The 17,200-nt window shown below is 49.1% G+C and overlaps 1 protein-coding gene across 1 annotated transcript in view; it reads left to right on the top strand.

Annotated features, from left to right (window-relative positions):
- Positions 1 to 17,200, top strand: part of LOC132399543 (DC-STAMP domain-containing protein 2-like) — a 65,939-nt gene that overhangs the window by 27,436 nt on the left and 21,303 nt on the right. Inside the window, exons 4-8 of the mRNA XM_059980022.1 lie at positions 230 to 397; positions 1,195 to 1,295; positions 4,809 to 4,939; positions 7,060 to 7,187; positions 15,655 to 15,748. Coding sequence (XP_059836005.1) covers positions 230 to 397; positions 1,195 to 1,295; positions 4,809 to 4,939; positions 7,060 to 7,187; positions 15,655 to 15,748 — 622 coding nt within the window. The remainder of the gene's footprint in view (positions 1 to 229; positions 398 to 1,194; positions 1,296 to 4,808; positions 4,940 to 7,059; positions 7,188 to 15,654; positions 15,749 to 17,200) is intronic.

Here is a 17,200-nt window from a genome sequence, read left to right as displayed (position 1 = left end):
CTTCCCAATTCCCATCTCTGTAGCAGCCATGCCTTCAGCTGCCTGGACTGAGCTCCCGGACTCCCTCCTTGGCCCTGTCTGCCTCTTCTGTCCCCTCCTTCACCCCTCCCTCTCCCACTGTGTCTCCAGCCTCTAGGATGGTCACAGGCACCCTGAGACGGGACGTGCCCCTTCACCCCTCTGTCATCTGGTGTTTGAGTACCAGACAGGTGCACTCTCTGGTCCACAGCCCCCGTGGTAATGGGAATCTCAGTCGGCGGAACAGGATATGCCTCGGACATTTATCGGGACATGGCGGACTCCTTTGACGAGGTGCAGAGTGGGAAGATCACAGTGCTTTCCAAGAAGTGCACTATCGTCCCCTCTCCTCCCAACTTCAAGATCTACAGGTTGATCGGTGAGATGGGTGGGGGGGGGGGGATTGGTTCAGAGGGTGGGGTGGAGGGGATGTGGGGTTTGCGGTGGGGATTGGACCACTCATTCTGGTCTCCATTCTGCTCCAGACGTCATTGCAGAATCAGACCATTTGGCCCATCGAGCCTGCTCTGCCGTCCCACCATGTCTGATTTATTATCCTTCTCGGCCCCATTCCCCCACTAACCTTTGATGCCCTGACTAAGTGAGACCCCATCAATCTCTGTCTTAAACATGCTGAATGATTTGGCCCCCACAAATGTCTGTGGCAATAAATTCCACAGATTCACCCCCTCGCTAAAGAAATCCCTCCGAGCTCTGTTCCAAATGGACGTGCCTCTATTCTGAGGCTGTGCCCTCTGGTCCTGGACTCCATCACTATAGAGAACACCCCCTCCACACCCACTCTGTCTCGGCCTTTCATTATTTGGTAGGTTCCAATGAGATCCCTCCTCATTCTTCTAAATTCCGATGAGTACAGGTCTAGAGCAATCAAATGCTCCTACTACATTAACCCTTTCATTCCTGGGATCACTCTCGTGACCCTCTGCACTGTCAGCACACCCTTCCTTAGATACAGGACCCAAAATTGGTCACAATGCTCCAAATGTGTACTGGCCGATTGCTTCTTTAAAGTGTTTGTCTCTGCCTGCGAGGGACAGCCACCGCTGCGGGTCTGTGGGCTATTTTCCTGGGTGTATCTGGGAATTATTCCGGGGAGGGGACAGACGGCAGAAGGTGGAGGTCTCCTCACTGGGCCCTGCCCTTGTCTTGTTGCAGGGGGCCTGTACGGGGTGGTGTTTTTCATCGTGTTATTCGGCTGCTATGTTTCGAGGCTTCGACGGTACATCTGCTCCGTCTACTACCCGTCGCGGGAGCAGGTAAGAGTGGGGGGCAGGGGCAGACGTAGGTAGCTGCGGATCTGCCTTGGCATTCACCTCCCCCTACCTGCCCGTCCCCGACAACGTTGGGGGCACATAGCAAGGTTCCATAAAGCAGAAGATGAGGTTATGGGACCAGAGGCTGGGAAGTGTGACTGGTTACAAGGTGGTTGAATTACGTGGGTCTCCTTTCATTTGTAATATATCCTGTTTAGTGCACCTATGCGCGCTCACATACACGTGTATGTGCACCCTCACACGTGCGCTCGCCTACACATGCACACGGACACACGCGCATACACCTGTATGCACACATTCTGGCCACGAATGTTCTCCCAGCAACACTTCATCAAACCCAGTCGGGGGAAAGTTTCAAAGACAAGTGAACTTTGTCCGATGTGAGTCCGAAGCTCGGTTGTGAAAGGAGGAGGTTGGACATGGGGCGAGCAGCCAGAGCTATAGAAACTCCAAAGACATCATCCCTGGAAGAGGGAGAATCTTCACATAAAAATGAAAGAGTGGTCCAGGACTGAGGACTCTGATAAGCTGATGTCAGGCCCTAGGACCTGGTCGAGGAGATGGGATTAAGAGGGTAGCAGAGCTGCAATGAAAAACTTAACTCAGCAGCTTCACGGACTTTCTCAGACTTTCGTAAAGATTTGGAATGCCACCTGTGTCATTGGCAAACTTATGTAGATGCACAGTGGAGAGTATACTAACTAGTGTAATATGGCTGAGTCTGGGAACACCAGTGCCCAGGGATGAGAGAGGAAACCTACAGTCAGTCCATCACAGACAAAACCCTCCCCATCACGGAGCACTGCTGCAGGAAAGCAGCATCCTCCATCAGGGACCCCCGTCAGCCAGACCATCCCTCTTCTCCCTACTACCATCGGGCAGGAGGTACAGGAGCCTCGGGTCCCACGCCACCAAACCATCCCTCTTCTCCCTACTACCATCGGGCAGGAGGTACAGGAGCCTCGGGTCCCACGCCACCAGACCATCCCTCTTCTCCCTACTACCATCGGGCAGGAGGTACAGGAGCCTCGGGTCCCACGCCACCAGACCATCCCTCTTCTCCCTACTACCATCGGGCAGGAGGTACAGGAGCCTCGGGTCCCACGCCACCAGACCATCCCTCTTCTCCCTACTACCATCAGACAGGAGGTACAGGAGCCTCGGGTCCCACGCCACCAGACCATCCCTCTTCTCCCTACTACCATCGGGCAGGAGGTACAGGAGCCTCGGGTCCCACGCCACCAGACCATCCCTCTTCTCCCTACTACCATCGGGCAGGAGGTACAGGAGCCTCGGGTCCCACGCCACCAAACCATCCCTCTTCTCCCTACTACCATCGGGCAGGAGGTACAGGAGCCTCGGGTCCCACGCCACCAGACCATTCCTCTTCTCCCTACTACCATCGGGCAGGAGGTACAGGAGCCTCGGGTCCCACGCCACCAGACCATCCCTCTTCTCCCTACTACCATCGGGCAGGAGGTACAGGAGCCTCGGGTCCCACGCCACCAGACCATCCCTCTTCTCCCTACTACCATCGGGCAGGAGGTACAGGAGCCTCGGGTCCCACGCCACCAGACCATTCCTCTTCTCCCTACTACCATCGGGCAGGAGGTACAGGAGCCTCGGATCCCACGCCACCAAACCATCCCTCTTCTCCCTACTACCATCGGGCAGGAGGTACAGGAGCCTCGGGTCCCACGCCACCAAACCATCCCTCTTCTCCCTACTACCATCGGGCAGGAGGTACAGGAGCCTCGGGTCCCACGCCACCAGACCATCCCTCTTCTCCCTACTACCATCGGGCAGGAGGTACAGGAGCCTCGGGTCCCACGCCACCAAGTTCAGGAACAGCTACTACCCTTCTGTCATGAGGCTCCTGAACCGACAAGAATGATTCCACTCGCCCCATCTACGGACTATACAACTCGTGTTATAGTCACAGAGAGGTACAACACAGGAGCAGGCCCTGTGGCCCACATAGTCCACGCCAAGGCCATTTTAAACTGCCTACTCTCAACAACCTGATCTGGGACCACAGCCCTCCATATCCTTACTATCCACATCCCTATCCAAACTTCTCTTAAATATTGAAATCAAGCTTGCGTGGACCACTTGTTCTGGCAACTCATTCCACACTCTCACGACCCTCTGATTGTTCCTCTTAAACTTTTCACCTCTTACCCTTAAGCCCTGACCTCTGGTTGTAGTCCCTCCCCACCTCCAGAGGGAAAAAGCCTGCTTGCATTTACCTTATCTATACCACTCGTAACTTCCATCAAATCTTCTCTCAATCTTCTAAATTCTAAAGAGGACAGACCAAATCCTTGTATCTCAGGTCCTCTAGACCTAGTAAAACCACTTTAAATTTTCTCTGTATTCTTTCAACCTTGTTCACACCTCGTTCACATGCAGATGCGTCATCAAATTTACACAAGATACTCCAAAGTTAGGCCCCCCTAATCTCCTATACATCACATCCCATCCCCTGTACTCAATACTTTGATTTATGGAAGCCAGTGTGCCAAAAGCTCTCTTTATGACCCTGTCCACCTGTGATGCCACTTTCAAGGAATTATGGATCTGTGTCCCAGATTCCTTTGTTCTACCACACTCCTCAGTGCCCTCACTGTCACTGTGTAAAACCTACCCTGGTTGGTCCTACCGAAGTGCAAAATGTTGCACTTGTCTGCATTAAATTTGATCTGCCATTTTCACCTCATTTCTCCAGCTGATGCAGGTCCCTTTGCAAGCCATGACAGCCTTCCTCCCTGTCCACTACACCCCCAATCTCGGTGTCATTGCAAACCGACTGACATTCTCATCCAGATCACTGATGTAGATAACAAACAACAAGGGACCCAGCACCAATCCCTGTGGCACGTCACTGGTCACAGGCCTCCAGTCAGAGAGGCCACCATCTTCTACCACTCTCTGGCTTCTCCCACAAAGCCAACGTCAATTCCAAATTACTACCTCATCCTGAATGCTGAGCAACTGGACCTTCGTGACAAGTCTCCCATGTGAGTTTACCAAATGCCAGGTAGGTAACACCGGCTGCCTTGCCTTCATCCACGTTCCTGGTGACTTCCTCAAAAGACTCTAGAAGATTGGTTCGATTTCACCTAGCACACACGAAGCCATGCTGACTACCCTTAATCACCGATCCAAATATTTGTACATCTGGTTCCTTGGAATAACTTTCCCACAACTGATGTCAGACTCACTGGCCTACAATTTCCTGGTTTCTGTTTAGAGCCTTCTTTAAACAGCACGATGCCCCCTCCCCGTCGTCCCCCCCCCCCCCACAGCACAGTTCCCCTCCTCACAACCCCTCCGAGGGTAAGGCGTTTCCTTACCCTCAGGCAGAGGATTCAGGCAGAACTGTGAAGGGTGCCTGGGAACAGAGGGCTGGGGGTTGGTCTGGGACAAGTTGATTGCAGCCTCACTGACCTCTGTATTTACCCCTCCTCCAACTACCCCCCCAACCCCACCCAGATACGCATCTGCTACCTGTACAACCAGATCCAAACCAAGCGGTCTTCCCTGATGAAAGAGCTCTTCAGATGTGTGCAGAAAAACTCCACCGATGGCGGTCACACCAACATCCTCCTCGTCCTGGCAGCGCGGTAGGTAGAGACCCCAGCAGGAGTCCATTCGGCCCGCCAAGTCCATGTCAACCACCAGGCACCCACTCACACCATGCCACCCACTCCCATTCAGTTTCAGGTGAAATATCACTGGCATCTGACATGAAATGCACTGTTTTGTGGTAACAGTACAGTGCAATAAACTCTAATACAAACTATAGATTACAACGGGGTATCAGGGTCGAGACACGTCTCTACCAAAGGACGTATAAGGCATTCCTTCCTCCCCCGGCCTGTGGGTCACCCTTGGACAAGGTGCCCGAACCAGGGTCACATGAAGCCATGGGAGCAGGTGGTGGGTGGTCGTTTGAGCAGCTGGTGCCGATCACAAGTCCTGGTTACGTGACCACTGACACCAGGCAGACAATCTCTGAGAGTATTGATAATGGCTGGGGTCCCCCGTCTTGTAAGGACACCACCCAGAAGAAGGCAATGGCAAACCCACTTTCTGTGGAACAACTTGTCAAGAACAGTCATGGACAAAAAACCATAATTGCCCATATCATAGAACATGGCACATAATGACAATGATGATAAATGACAAAAAGTATATTTATTTTTAAAAATTAAATTAAATGGAATTAAATTGGAAATATATACTATGACTCTCACTGTCAGTCTCCCCCGTAACTATAACCCTCCCTGTCAGTCTCCCCGTAACTATAACCCTCCCCATCAGTCTCCCCCGTAACTATAACCCTCCCCGTCAGTCTCCCCCTAACTATAACCCTCCCCGTCAGTCTCCCCCGTGACTATAACCCTCCCCGTCAGTCTCCCCCTGTAACTATAACCCTCCCCGTCAGTCTCCCCCGTAACTATAACCCTCCCCGTCAGTCTCCCCCTGTAACTATAACCCTCCCCGTCAGTCTCCCCGTAACTATAACCCTCCCCTCAGTCTTCCTGTAACTATAACCATCCCTGTCAGTCTCACCCGTAACTATAACCCTCTCCGTCAGTCTCCCCCGTAACTATAACCCTCTCCGTCAGTCTCCCCCTAACTATCACCCTCCCCGTCAGTCTCCCCCTAACTATAACCCTCCCCGTCAGTCTCCCCCGTAACTATAACCCTCTCCGTCAGTCTCCCCCTAACTATAACCCTCCCCATCAGTCTCCCCCGTAACTATAACCCTCCCCGTCAGTCTCCCCGTAACTATAACCCTCCCTGTCAGTCTCCCCCTAACTATAACCCTCCCCGTCAGTCTCCCCCGTAACTATAACCCTCTCCGTCAGTCTCCCCCTAACTATAACCCTCCCCGTCAGTCTCCCCCTAACTATAACCCTCCCCGTCAGTCTCCCCCATAACTATAACCCTCCCCGTCAGTCTCCCCCTGTAACTATAACCCTCACCGTCAGTCTCCCCACGTAACTATAACCCTCCCCGTCAGTCTCCCCGTAACTATAACCCTCCCCGTCAGTCTCCCCCTAACTATAACCCTCCCCGTCAGTCTCCCCAGTAACTATAACCCTCCCCGTCAGTCTCCCCAGTAACTATAACCCTCCCCGTCAGTCTCCCCGTAACTATAACCCTCCCTGTCAGTCTCCCCGTAACTATAACCCTCCCCATCAGTCTCCCCCGTAACTATAACCCTCCCCGTCAGTCTCCCCCTAACTATAACCCTCCCCGTCAGTCTCCCCCTAACTATAACCCTCCCCGTCAGTCTCTTCCCGTAACTATAACCCTCCCCGTCAGTCTCCCCCTTAACTATAACCCTCCCCGTCAGTCTCCCCGTAACTATAACCCTCCCAGGCAGTCTCCCCGTAACTATAACCCTCCCCGTCAGTCTCCCCGTAACTATAACCCTCCCCGTCAGTCTCCCCCGTAACTATAACCCTCCCAGGCAGTCTCCCCGTAACTATAACCCTCCCCATCAGTCTCCCCGTAACTATAACCCTCCCCGTCAGTCTCCCCCGTAACTATAACCCTCCCAGGCAGTCTCCCCATAACTATAACCCTCCCCATCAGTCTCCCCTGTAATTATAACCCTCCCCGTCAGTTTGCCCCTGTAACTATAACCCTCCCTGTCAGTCTCACCACTCCCAACTATAACTTTCCCTCCTGTAAATGAAGCCCGCTCATGCTACTGAATGTGGACCCACAGGTACAAGGTGTTTGCGTGGATTGCTGCCTTTACGGGAACCTACGAGGAGTACTGCCTCGCATGCGGCCGGGTGATGGAGGGAGAGGAAAGTGAGATGTTTGTTCCCTGCATAACTCCCGGCTGTAAAGGTAACTGTCATCCCCTCCACTACATCAAGTGTCCCGTGGTTCCCAGGAGACAACCTTGTAAAGTGAGGAAAGGGTAGAACGTACAGGAACAGGTCCTCCTGCACCCCCCCCCCCATGATTCCAGTCCATCTGGCCCCCCCCATGATCTATTTACCACCCCGGATGTTCTCTCTTTCCTCCTTCCCTGGGGCAGAACAGACAAAAGACTGAAAGCACAGACCAGCAGGCTCAAGGACAGCTTCCGTTCCACTGTCATCAGACCCTTTGCTACAGTTTCGTTGACCTCACCATCTACCTGGAAGTGTTGCTTTCACTTTATTGTTAACCTGCTCCACCGATTCTCTGTAACATGTCTATGCTGCATTCTGTAACTGCTTCTCCCTGATGTTCTGACGCAAAGAATCAATCTGTAAGGGTGATGTGCAAAATAAAATTGATGAAACTGAAGGAACGGCAGAGACCGACACAGTTTGGCACCATGGCATCACCAGTCAGCGTTGAACTCAATGTGGGATGGCCTTGGTGACTCCAGCTCTGGAATTTTCCTCAGGGTTCACTCCCGAAGCCCTCCCCATGAGTGGGTACAGCTGCAAGGCCACAGAAATTTGAGATCAAAGTTCTCCTTCTAGATGAGCCTCCAACCATCTGCCTGAAGCGACTGGTTTTAAGGTGCCAGTAACCCAGCTTTGCCCCTTCTCCTGTCAGTAGACAGGGTTCTGCTGGGCTTAGCAGCTAAACCACACGTGTAGGCCAGGAGCTGGACTTGGTTGTCAGAGGCTATTTGAGACGCACGCCTTTGGGAGCATTTTAAAGGTAGTGGGAGCTCATCCCCACTACCTCCCCAGCTTTGACAACCTTGAGGAACCCTATGCCCTCTAGGAGTTAAACATTCCAGGGTAGCGTAGTGGCTAAGGGTGAAATTACCACTCACTGCGTCAGGTTTCAGAGTTCAATTCTGATGTCATCTGTCAAGTGTTGGTGTGTCCTCCCCGGGAATGGGTGGGATTCCTGCTGGTTTACAAAGATGTAGGCTAATCGGTCGTCCCGTGATTGGGTGGGGTTAAATTGGTGGGTGTTTGTTCTGCACGGAATCTCCAAGTAAATAAATAAATAAGATTTTCTCTACCCTGTCTATACCCCTCACCATTTTATATGCCTTTAACACGTTGCCCCTGGGAGTGTCAGTCGTGTGCCACTGGACGGTATAGCAGAATGACGTAATTAAGTCATTGATTGAGGTGATGATTGGTTAGGGATTCTGTTCCATGCCATTATGTGGAAAGGAAGCTGCAAGGCATCAGACTGAGGGTAATAAAATCTGCCAAGAGGATCACTGGTGTCTCTACTCGACATTTACCGGGAGCGTTGTATGCAAACGGCCCAAAGCATTGTTGAGGGTCCCTCAACCTCTTTGACCCACCAGTCAGACAGGAGGTCCAGGAGCACCAGGACCAGGACTGCCAGACTGGCTAACGGCTTCTTCCCTCAACACGTACAAAAACGCTGGATGAACTCAGCAGGTCGGCCAGCATCTGTTGAAAGAAGCAGTCAACGTTTCAGGCCGAGACCTTCGTCAGGACTCATCTCAGTCTGAAACGTTGACTGCTCCTTTCAACGGATGCTGCCCGACCTGCTGAGTTCATCCAGCTTGTTTGTACATCTTGATTTGACCACAGCATCTGCAGTGTACTTTGTGTTAGCTTCTTCCCTCAATCTGTCGGACTAATGGATACCCTGCCACCACCGAGGTCTCGTCACTGGGACAGCGAGCTGTTTCCTGTTTACCTGTGCTACATACATTTTGAATTGTATTTTATTAACCTATTTATGGTATTATTTGTTTTCTGTGCTGTGAGTGATGTATCGGTGGTCCGGAAACTTCTTCCACTGAGGTTGGGTGAAATGATAATCAGAGGTCATGGGTTAAGGGTGAAAGGTGAAATGTTTAAGGGAACATGAGGGATATCTTTTTCACTCTGAGGGTGGTGAGAGTGTGGAACAGGCACCTGTGCAAGTGGTGGGGGTGAGTTTGGTTGGAAATTTTAAAAGGAGTTTGGGTAAGTACATGGGAGGTCATTTGGTTGGGGATTTGGCTGGTCTTCTCTCGTTCAGTATTGGAGGTCTGGAGTCGGAGCTGCTTCTTTCAGCTGAGTTACGATCTGGAAGGTCCAACTGCTGGGGAGAAATGGATTATTGTGAAGGGAGAAATAAAGGGAATGAGGAGATAGTGAGGGGATGGATGAATGAAAACCGAGACAAAGGGAGTAAAAGAATAAGAAATGACAGTGGAGAGAGCTCTGAAAGTAAGGAAGATGAACAAGTTCAGAGAGGAGGTGTTATCATAATAAGGTTTAATGAGAAGGCTCAAGGAAACATGAAGAAAATTAACCTGTTTGTGCTAACAACAACACTGGCAAATAAAATAGGGGAAATAGTATTTGCAAATGTCCTTAAAGATGGCAACCTACTGGTAAGATGTGCGAATGAGGAACAACTTGGGAAAGCACTCAAATTAAGAGAGATAGGAAAACGTAAGGTGGAATACACAGGGAGGGTGGGAGCACGGAATGGTGGAGAGATCACGGGGGTACCAATGAGTATAAATATGGAGGAGTTAGAGGAATATCAAAGGAGGAAAAGTAATGAATGTTCAAAGACTGAAAACAACAAAGGACGGAGTGAAAAGGGAAAGTGAAATTGATTGAATTTGAAGAAGAAAGAGTGCCAGGGAAGGTGTTCCTGGGTTTCATGAGTTACCCAGTAAGGGTATATGTGCCAAGGCCATTGAGGTGCTATAATTATCAAAGGTTTGGACACATAGCTAAACACTGTAATAGGCAGTGGAGATGTGCTGGATGTGGGGGTGATCATGAATATGGAAAGTGCGGAACAGGAGTGCAACCAAAATGCTGTAATTGTGGAGGAGCTCATAATGTGGCGTATAGTGTGTGTGAGGTTAAAAAATGGGAAAATAAAATTCAAGAAATAAGAGTGAAAAGAAAGATCACTTATGCAGAAGCTGTAAGAATGTCAAGAGAACAGAATAATGCTCCTAATGAACAGGGAGCAAGAGGGATGCGAGAGATGCAACAAAGAACAAATGACAGATTTGTGTAGACAAAAAGGCTCTAGAAACATTCATTGCAGGAGTGATTAATAGTACGGCTGAGGTAAAGTCAATAAGTGACAAAGTTCAGCTAGTTGTCAAAGCAGCAATGAACCATTTAGGGTTAGTAGGACTGACATGGGAAGAAGTGAGGGAGAACCTCACTAATCAGTCAAACCAGGAAGTGTCATGGGTTGGTTAATACTCATTATGGTGATTCTTTTGCAATGGAATACAAGGAGCTTACTGGCCAATGGCCAGGAATTCAAGCAGTTTATTAAAGAAATGGTTGTACAACCGGATGTAGTGTGTATTCAGGAAACTTGGTTGAAACCAACATTAGACTTTGTGGTACATGGGTATACAATGATAAGGAAAGATAGAAATCTAGGGGGAGGAGGAGGTTGTGCTATGTTAATCAAGCAAGGTATACCGTATATACTGGAGAAAGGAGATGATCAGGAATACATAGTGGTGGAAATATGGGAGAGAGGGGAGGGAGTGGTTATAATTAACTACTACAATCCATGTTAAGGGTTGGATTTGGACAGCCTACTAAGGATACAAGGACAAAATAGACATAAAGTCATGTGGTGTGCAGATTTCAACGCTCACAGCACGATATGGGGGGGATCCGATTACAGATCCAAATGGAACTGTAATTGAAGATTTGATGGAAGAAAGGGATTTGGTGTGTATGAATGATGGTAGAGGAACAAGGATAAACATAACAACAGGAACTGAGTCGGTATTAGATATTACGTTAGTGTCTCATGTCTTGGCTGGCATTAGTAACTGGGGAGTTTGGACTGCTTCAACAGTAGGCAGTGATCACTACCCAGTTTTATGCTCAGTGGGTGAAAGAGTTGAAGTAAGACCAGGAGGTGGAATCCCAAAGTGGGTGTTTGGAAAAGCAGGTTGGAGTAAGTTCCAGAAGTTAAGTGAAGAAGCATTGACAAAGATTGACATTTCTGGAGACATAGATGAATTAAACAGTCAGGTGACTTCAGCAATTATTATGGCAGCAGAAGGATCTATACCCAGGAGTAAAAATAGGATGAATAGAAAACTAGTGCCGTGGTGGACAGAGGAATGTTGTCAGGCTGTAAAAAACAGAAATAGAGCATTCAGGCTAGTTAAAAGAAGCCATAACATGCAGCATTTGATTCAACATAAGAAGGCACAGGCAGTGGTGAGAGGAACTATACATCAAGCTAAAAGGGCAAGTTGGAGGAGTTTTTGCAACAAAATAGGAAGAACAACGCCTGTGGGAGAGGTACGGGGAATGATTAAGAGGATGGGGGGAGATAGAAGGGATTGGGAATATCCAGTAATGATATCTGAGGAGGTCTCCAGCAGGGATAAGGCTGAGATCATGGCCAAGTCATTTGTAAAGATACATAGTTCAGAAAATTTGTCTGAAGAAGGGAGGAGAAGGAGAAGGGAAAGGACAATGAGTCAATACCCAGGTGTGTTAAACAGGAGGAAAGAAACAGATGATATCATTGATGATCCATTTACTTTGGCAGAAATGGTGAGAACAATAAAGAGATCGAGACCAACCTCCCCAGGGAAAGATCTAATATGCTATGTTATGCTAAAAAATCTAGGAGAAGGAGTGCTCTTGAAGTTGCTGCATCTTTACTACAGAGTGTGGGAGGAGGGAAGATTACCAAGTGCATGGAAAGAAGCAGTAGTAATTCCAATAAGGAAACCTGGCAAGGATCTGTCAAAACCCACTAGCTACAGGCCAATAGCACTAACATCAAATATAAGTAAGGTAATGGAAAGGATGATAACTGAAAGGTTATCGTCTGATCTTGAGAAGAGAGGAATGCTGGCAAGTTATCAGAGTGGTTTTAGGAAGGGAAGGAATTCCATGGACTCAGTGATGAGGTTAGAGACTGAAATAAGAAAGGCCCAGGAAAATAAAGAATCAGTAGTTGCAGTGTTTTTTGACATTGAAAAAGCCCATGACAGGATGTGGAAGGAAGGATTATTAATTAAACTGCACAAGATGGGGGTTGGTGGCAGAGTTTTTAATTGGATAGAAGATTTTTTGTTTGGTAGAAAAATTCAAGTTTGGATTGGATCAGAATTATCAAAGCAGTACACAGTGGGACATGGCACACCTCAGGGTAGGGTGATTAGCCTGTTACTTTTCATCATTATGATCAATGGTGTCTTCACAAAGGTACCAGTGGATATAGGTAGGTCACTGTTTGCAGATGATGGGGCCTTGTGGAAAAGAGGCAGGAACACGGAGCATATAATCAGGAAACTACAAGGAGCAACTTATGAAGTGGTAGAGTGGGGTTATGATTGGGGATGTAGATTTTCAGTAGAAAAAACTCAAACTGTATGTTTCACCAGGAAAAGAATTGAGGTAGGGAAGAAGTTAAGGATGTATGGGATAGAACTAGAAAGGGTTGGATCACTTAAATTTCTGGGAGTTACAGTTGATTCACGATTAACATGGGCAGACCATATCAGGAAAGTTGAGGAGAGATGTAAAAAAGTAATAAATGTGATGAGATGTTTGACTGGTAGGGAATGGGGAGCAAGTTGTTCAGCATTAAAGAGAATGTATGTGGCTTTAGTAAGATCTGTGTTGGATTATGGAAGTGTAGCATATGGATCAGCAGCTGGGTCTCTTATAAGGAAACTGGATGTGATTCAGGCTCAAGTTTTGAGAGTGTGCAGTGGGGCTTTTAAAACATCACCAGTATCAGCCCTACAGGTAGAAATGGGAGCAATGCCTTCGGAACTAAGAAGGATACAATTGATGGCAAACTACTGGGCTAATTTGCAGGGACACAATGACTCTCACCCTGCTAAAGGAGTGTTGCAGGAGTCCTGGGAAAATGGGAGGTTTCAGAGGGAAAACTTTAGTCGGGTAGGGAATGATATTACTAGATCATGTGGAGTGTTTGATCTAAGGATAAGTCCTTCAGTAGTTTATCCGGTTGTAGCTCCATGGAAGCTGGTATGGCCTGACATAGACTGGCATTTGTTAGAGGTAAAAAGGAAAGGAATACATAAAACTGATTTGATAAGTGCATTTAACTGTCATGTGATGGAAAAGTATAGTGATTATACTCAGGTCTATACAGATTGTGCTAAGGAACCTGAAACAGGAGTGACAGGGTTTGGGGTGGCTATACCAGCAAAAGCAATTGCAATCAGCAGAAGAACATCTGATAAGTTAGTGGTGTATACAGTGGAGATGATGGCAGTGTTGGTTGCATTGTGTTGGGTGGAGAAAACTAAACTAGTCAAAGCATTGATATGCTCAGATTCATCTTCAGTACTAGCAAGTTTAAGGTCTTCTCACTCAAACAGCCGGCAAGATGTACTTCATGAAGTCCTTCAGTCAGTCACAAGAGTTGCAAATCAGGGAGGTCAGGTTAAATTTCTATGGGTTCCAGCTCACGTAGGGGTGAAGGGGATTGAGAGGGTGGATGAGTTGGCAAAGAGGGTGTTAAAGAAAGAAAATATAGAAATGCACATTAGTATCAGTAAAGCAGAGGTTAAGTGTGTAATCTGGGAAAAAATTAACCAAATGTGGCAAGAAAGATGGGACAGGGAGGGGAAAGGGAGGCATTTATATCAAATACAAAGGAGTGTTACAGGTACTAGGGTAGGTAGTGGATACAGAAGAGAGGAAACTGTGGACTAGGTTAAGGCTGGGGCACTGTGCACTAAACAAAACATTGAAAATGATAGGGAAACACCAGACAGGATTGTGTGAGGAATGTCAGGAAGAGGAGTCAGTAGAACATGTAGTTCTGAGTTGCAGGAAGTATGGGATACAGAGAGAGATGATGAGAATTAATCTAAGGGAATTGGGGGCGCAGGAATTCACATTAAAAAGGTTACTGGGCACGGGTGAGAGGACACAGGTCAGGGTACTTTTAGCTTTCTTAAGGGATACAGGGTTTTTTGTATAGGATATGATGGATAAGCAGGAATAGGGTACTAAGATGGCCACAGAAGGACAGATAAAGTGTAGGTTGGGGGGGGGGGGTGTGTGTGTGAATGGGTGAAGGGATTTAGAGTGTGAGTCTATCTTCTGATCCACACTCCGGAGCAGAAGGTGGCGGTAATGCGCCGTAAAACAAGAAGAAGATGATGAATGGGAGGGGTACGGTCCTGGTGCAAGTTGATGGGATGAGGCAGAATAACAGTTCAGCACAGACTAGGTCCTTTGGCCCTGTTTCTGTGCTGTAGTGGGCACTATGACTCTATAAGAAATAGGGAGAAGGAGAGAGGAATTGAGAGAAGAAATAGAGAGGGGTACAGATGCAGAAAAATATGAATATGGAAATAGCAACGCACACAAAATGTTGGAGGAACTCAGCAGGCCAGGCAACATCTATGGAAAAGAGTAAACTGTTGACATTTCATGTCTTGGAGTGGCCCAAATCATCGACTGTTTACTCTTTTCCACAGATGCTGCGTGGCCTGCTGAGTTCCACCAGCATTTTGTGTGTGGTGCTTGGATTCCCAGCATCTGCAGACTTTTCTCTTGTTTGTAAATATGGAAATAGATTGGAAAGAGGCAGGAACAAACTGAGAGAGAGTCGTGTGGAGGAGAGAGACAGGAACAGAGTACAGATGGGAGAGGGAAAGAGGGGGGCAGATAGGACATGAGAGAGTGTGTGTGAGAGAGAAGGGATATATAGAGATGGGAGGGAGTGAGGGGGTAGTGAGAGTAAAATAGAGATGGGAGATAGAGAAGGGGTGGAAACAGACAGAGAGTGGGAGTGGCAGAGGTGGGATTGGGGAGACGGAGAAGACGGGGGAGTGGGAAGGAGTGGCAGAGAGACAGTGTCAGGAGTGAGAGGGAAAGATAGAGAGAGAGAGAGAGAGAGAGAGGGGGAAGGGGAGAGAGAGGGGAAGAGAGAGAGGGAGAGGGGGAGGGGGAGAAAGAGAGAGGGGAAGAGAGAGAGGGAGAGGGGGAAGAGAGAGAGAGAGGGGGGAAGAGAGAGAAGGAGGGGGGAGAGAGAGAGAGGGGGAGAGGGAGAGGGAGAGGGGGAGAGGGGGGAAGAGAGAGAGGGGGGGAAGAGAGAGAGGGGGGAGGGGAGAGAGAGAGGGGGAAGAGAGAGAGGGGGGAAGAGGGGAGGGGGATGGGGAGAGAGAGGGGGGAAGAGAGAGAGGGAGAGGGGGAGAGAGAGAGTGAGAGGGAGGGGGAGGGGGAGGGAGAGAGAGAGAGAGAGAGAGTGAATGAGTGTCCGGACAATGTCGATGTCTTTGCTGTGATGGGGGAGCGTTCCAGGGTTGTAGTCGTCCCTCCTCGATACACCATTTGCAGTCTGACAAAGACCTCCCTCTAACCAGTGTTTGCCCCCCTCCCCACAGGCATTTACTGCGAGGAGTGCTACCAGCACATGAACAATATCTGCTCGGTGTGTATGGGACCCCTCGCCTACCAGGGAGACATTGATGAGGAGGTGTAAGTCAGTGTATACAGACCACCACCCAGCTCAGAGAACCACCTCCTCCCCTGCCCACCCTGGGCTCATTCTGTCTGTCCCGGGCTGGATTCCGGCCAGTCATACCTTCTAACCCAGGCAGCATCCTGGTGAAACTCCTCTGCACCCTCTCCAAAGTTTGTAACGGGGTGACCAGATCGAACGCAACCGAACCAGAATGTTATAAGCTGCAACGTAACTCAATGACTCTTGAATTCAAATGCTTTGACTAATAGTAGCAGGACTGCAGGATCTTAGGTAGATTTGGCTTGTCCATGAGGATTCTGTCAACCATAGGAAGGGTCCTGATGGGTTGTATCTCAGTCTGGTAGGCAACTAGACAGCTGGAATTCTGCAATGAGCAGTAAACAGGGCCACATCCATCACCAGATCGTCACTCCCTTCCATCCGCTCTGACTCCACCCATACTTCAACAGTATCGTCCGGGCCGTTCCCTTCACTCTCCTCCCTCCCAGAGCAGAAGCAGGGGCCTGAAAGCATAGACGACCGCTGCTGAACCGATCCCCTTCCCGGCGGGGCTGCCTCGTTCTCAGACCCTTGACAGCCCTCACTGCGCTGGCCAAGTCTGTACACTGCACCGTCCCGCTCATCGCCGCATCTATTGTGATCAATGTTCATCGATCAGCTTCACTGCGCCACAATAAACTGGTCCGCGTCCGATTCGGAATGGGGTTTATTACCACCGATGTGCTGTGTGTTGTGAACATTGTTGTCATATGAAGCAGGACAGCGCGAAACAAAAATCACTTTAAGTTACAGGCAGAGATGTGGCACATGCATGGGACGCCTGGTTAAGATCTGCTGTAGAAGCAGTGTGCCCTATCTGAGAGTGTTTGATTTAGGCTAAAAGCTGAGGGACTGTGATGTTCAGCTTAGGAATGTTGTGTCAGCCAGTCAGGATGGCGGATTCGGGGGAAAGTTGGAGAGAACGAGCCGAGGGAGATTTTTTTTTGACGGACAGTGTGGTTCACAGGTCATTTTTGGTGGGAGCTGCTGAGAGGACAGGGGGAAGGTGGCTGAGGGTGCTGTGGGAAGAGCATCCCCATTGCATGGTGATTTGTGCACTAGGAGGAAGGGCTAACGCTCCCGAGAGATTTCGAGTAACATTCGGAATGTGCTGTGTGAGTCTGGCGCCCGAGTAAAACGACAACTTCAAGGTGAGCTCCCACGATGTGCACATTTAGACTGTAATGGGCCTTTTTGTATTTCAGTCCTGACGAAGGGTCTGGGCCCGAAACGTCGACAGTGCTTCTCCCTATAGATGCTGCCTGGCCTGCTGTGTTCCACCAGCATTTTGTGTGTGTTGTTGTTTGAATTTCCAGCATCTGCAGATTTCCTCGTGATTGTCTATTCCATCACTGGTTGATAAATGAATAAACAGTCGACATTTCGGGCTGAGACCCTTCCTCAGG

Source organism: Hypanus sabinus, chromosome 9 (genome assembly GCF_030144855.1).
Source record: "Hypanus sabinus isolate sHypSab1 chromosome 9, sHypSab1.hap1, whole genome shotgun sequence".
In the NCBI taxonomy this organism is placed as follows: domain Eukaryota; kingdom Metazoa; phylum Chordata; class Chondrichthyes; order Myliobatiformes; family Dasyatidae; genus Hypanus; species Hypanus sabinus.
The sequence above is the reverse complement of the archived record's forward strand: the minus strand, read 5'-3'. Positions and strand labels throughout refer to the sequence as shown.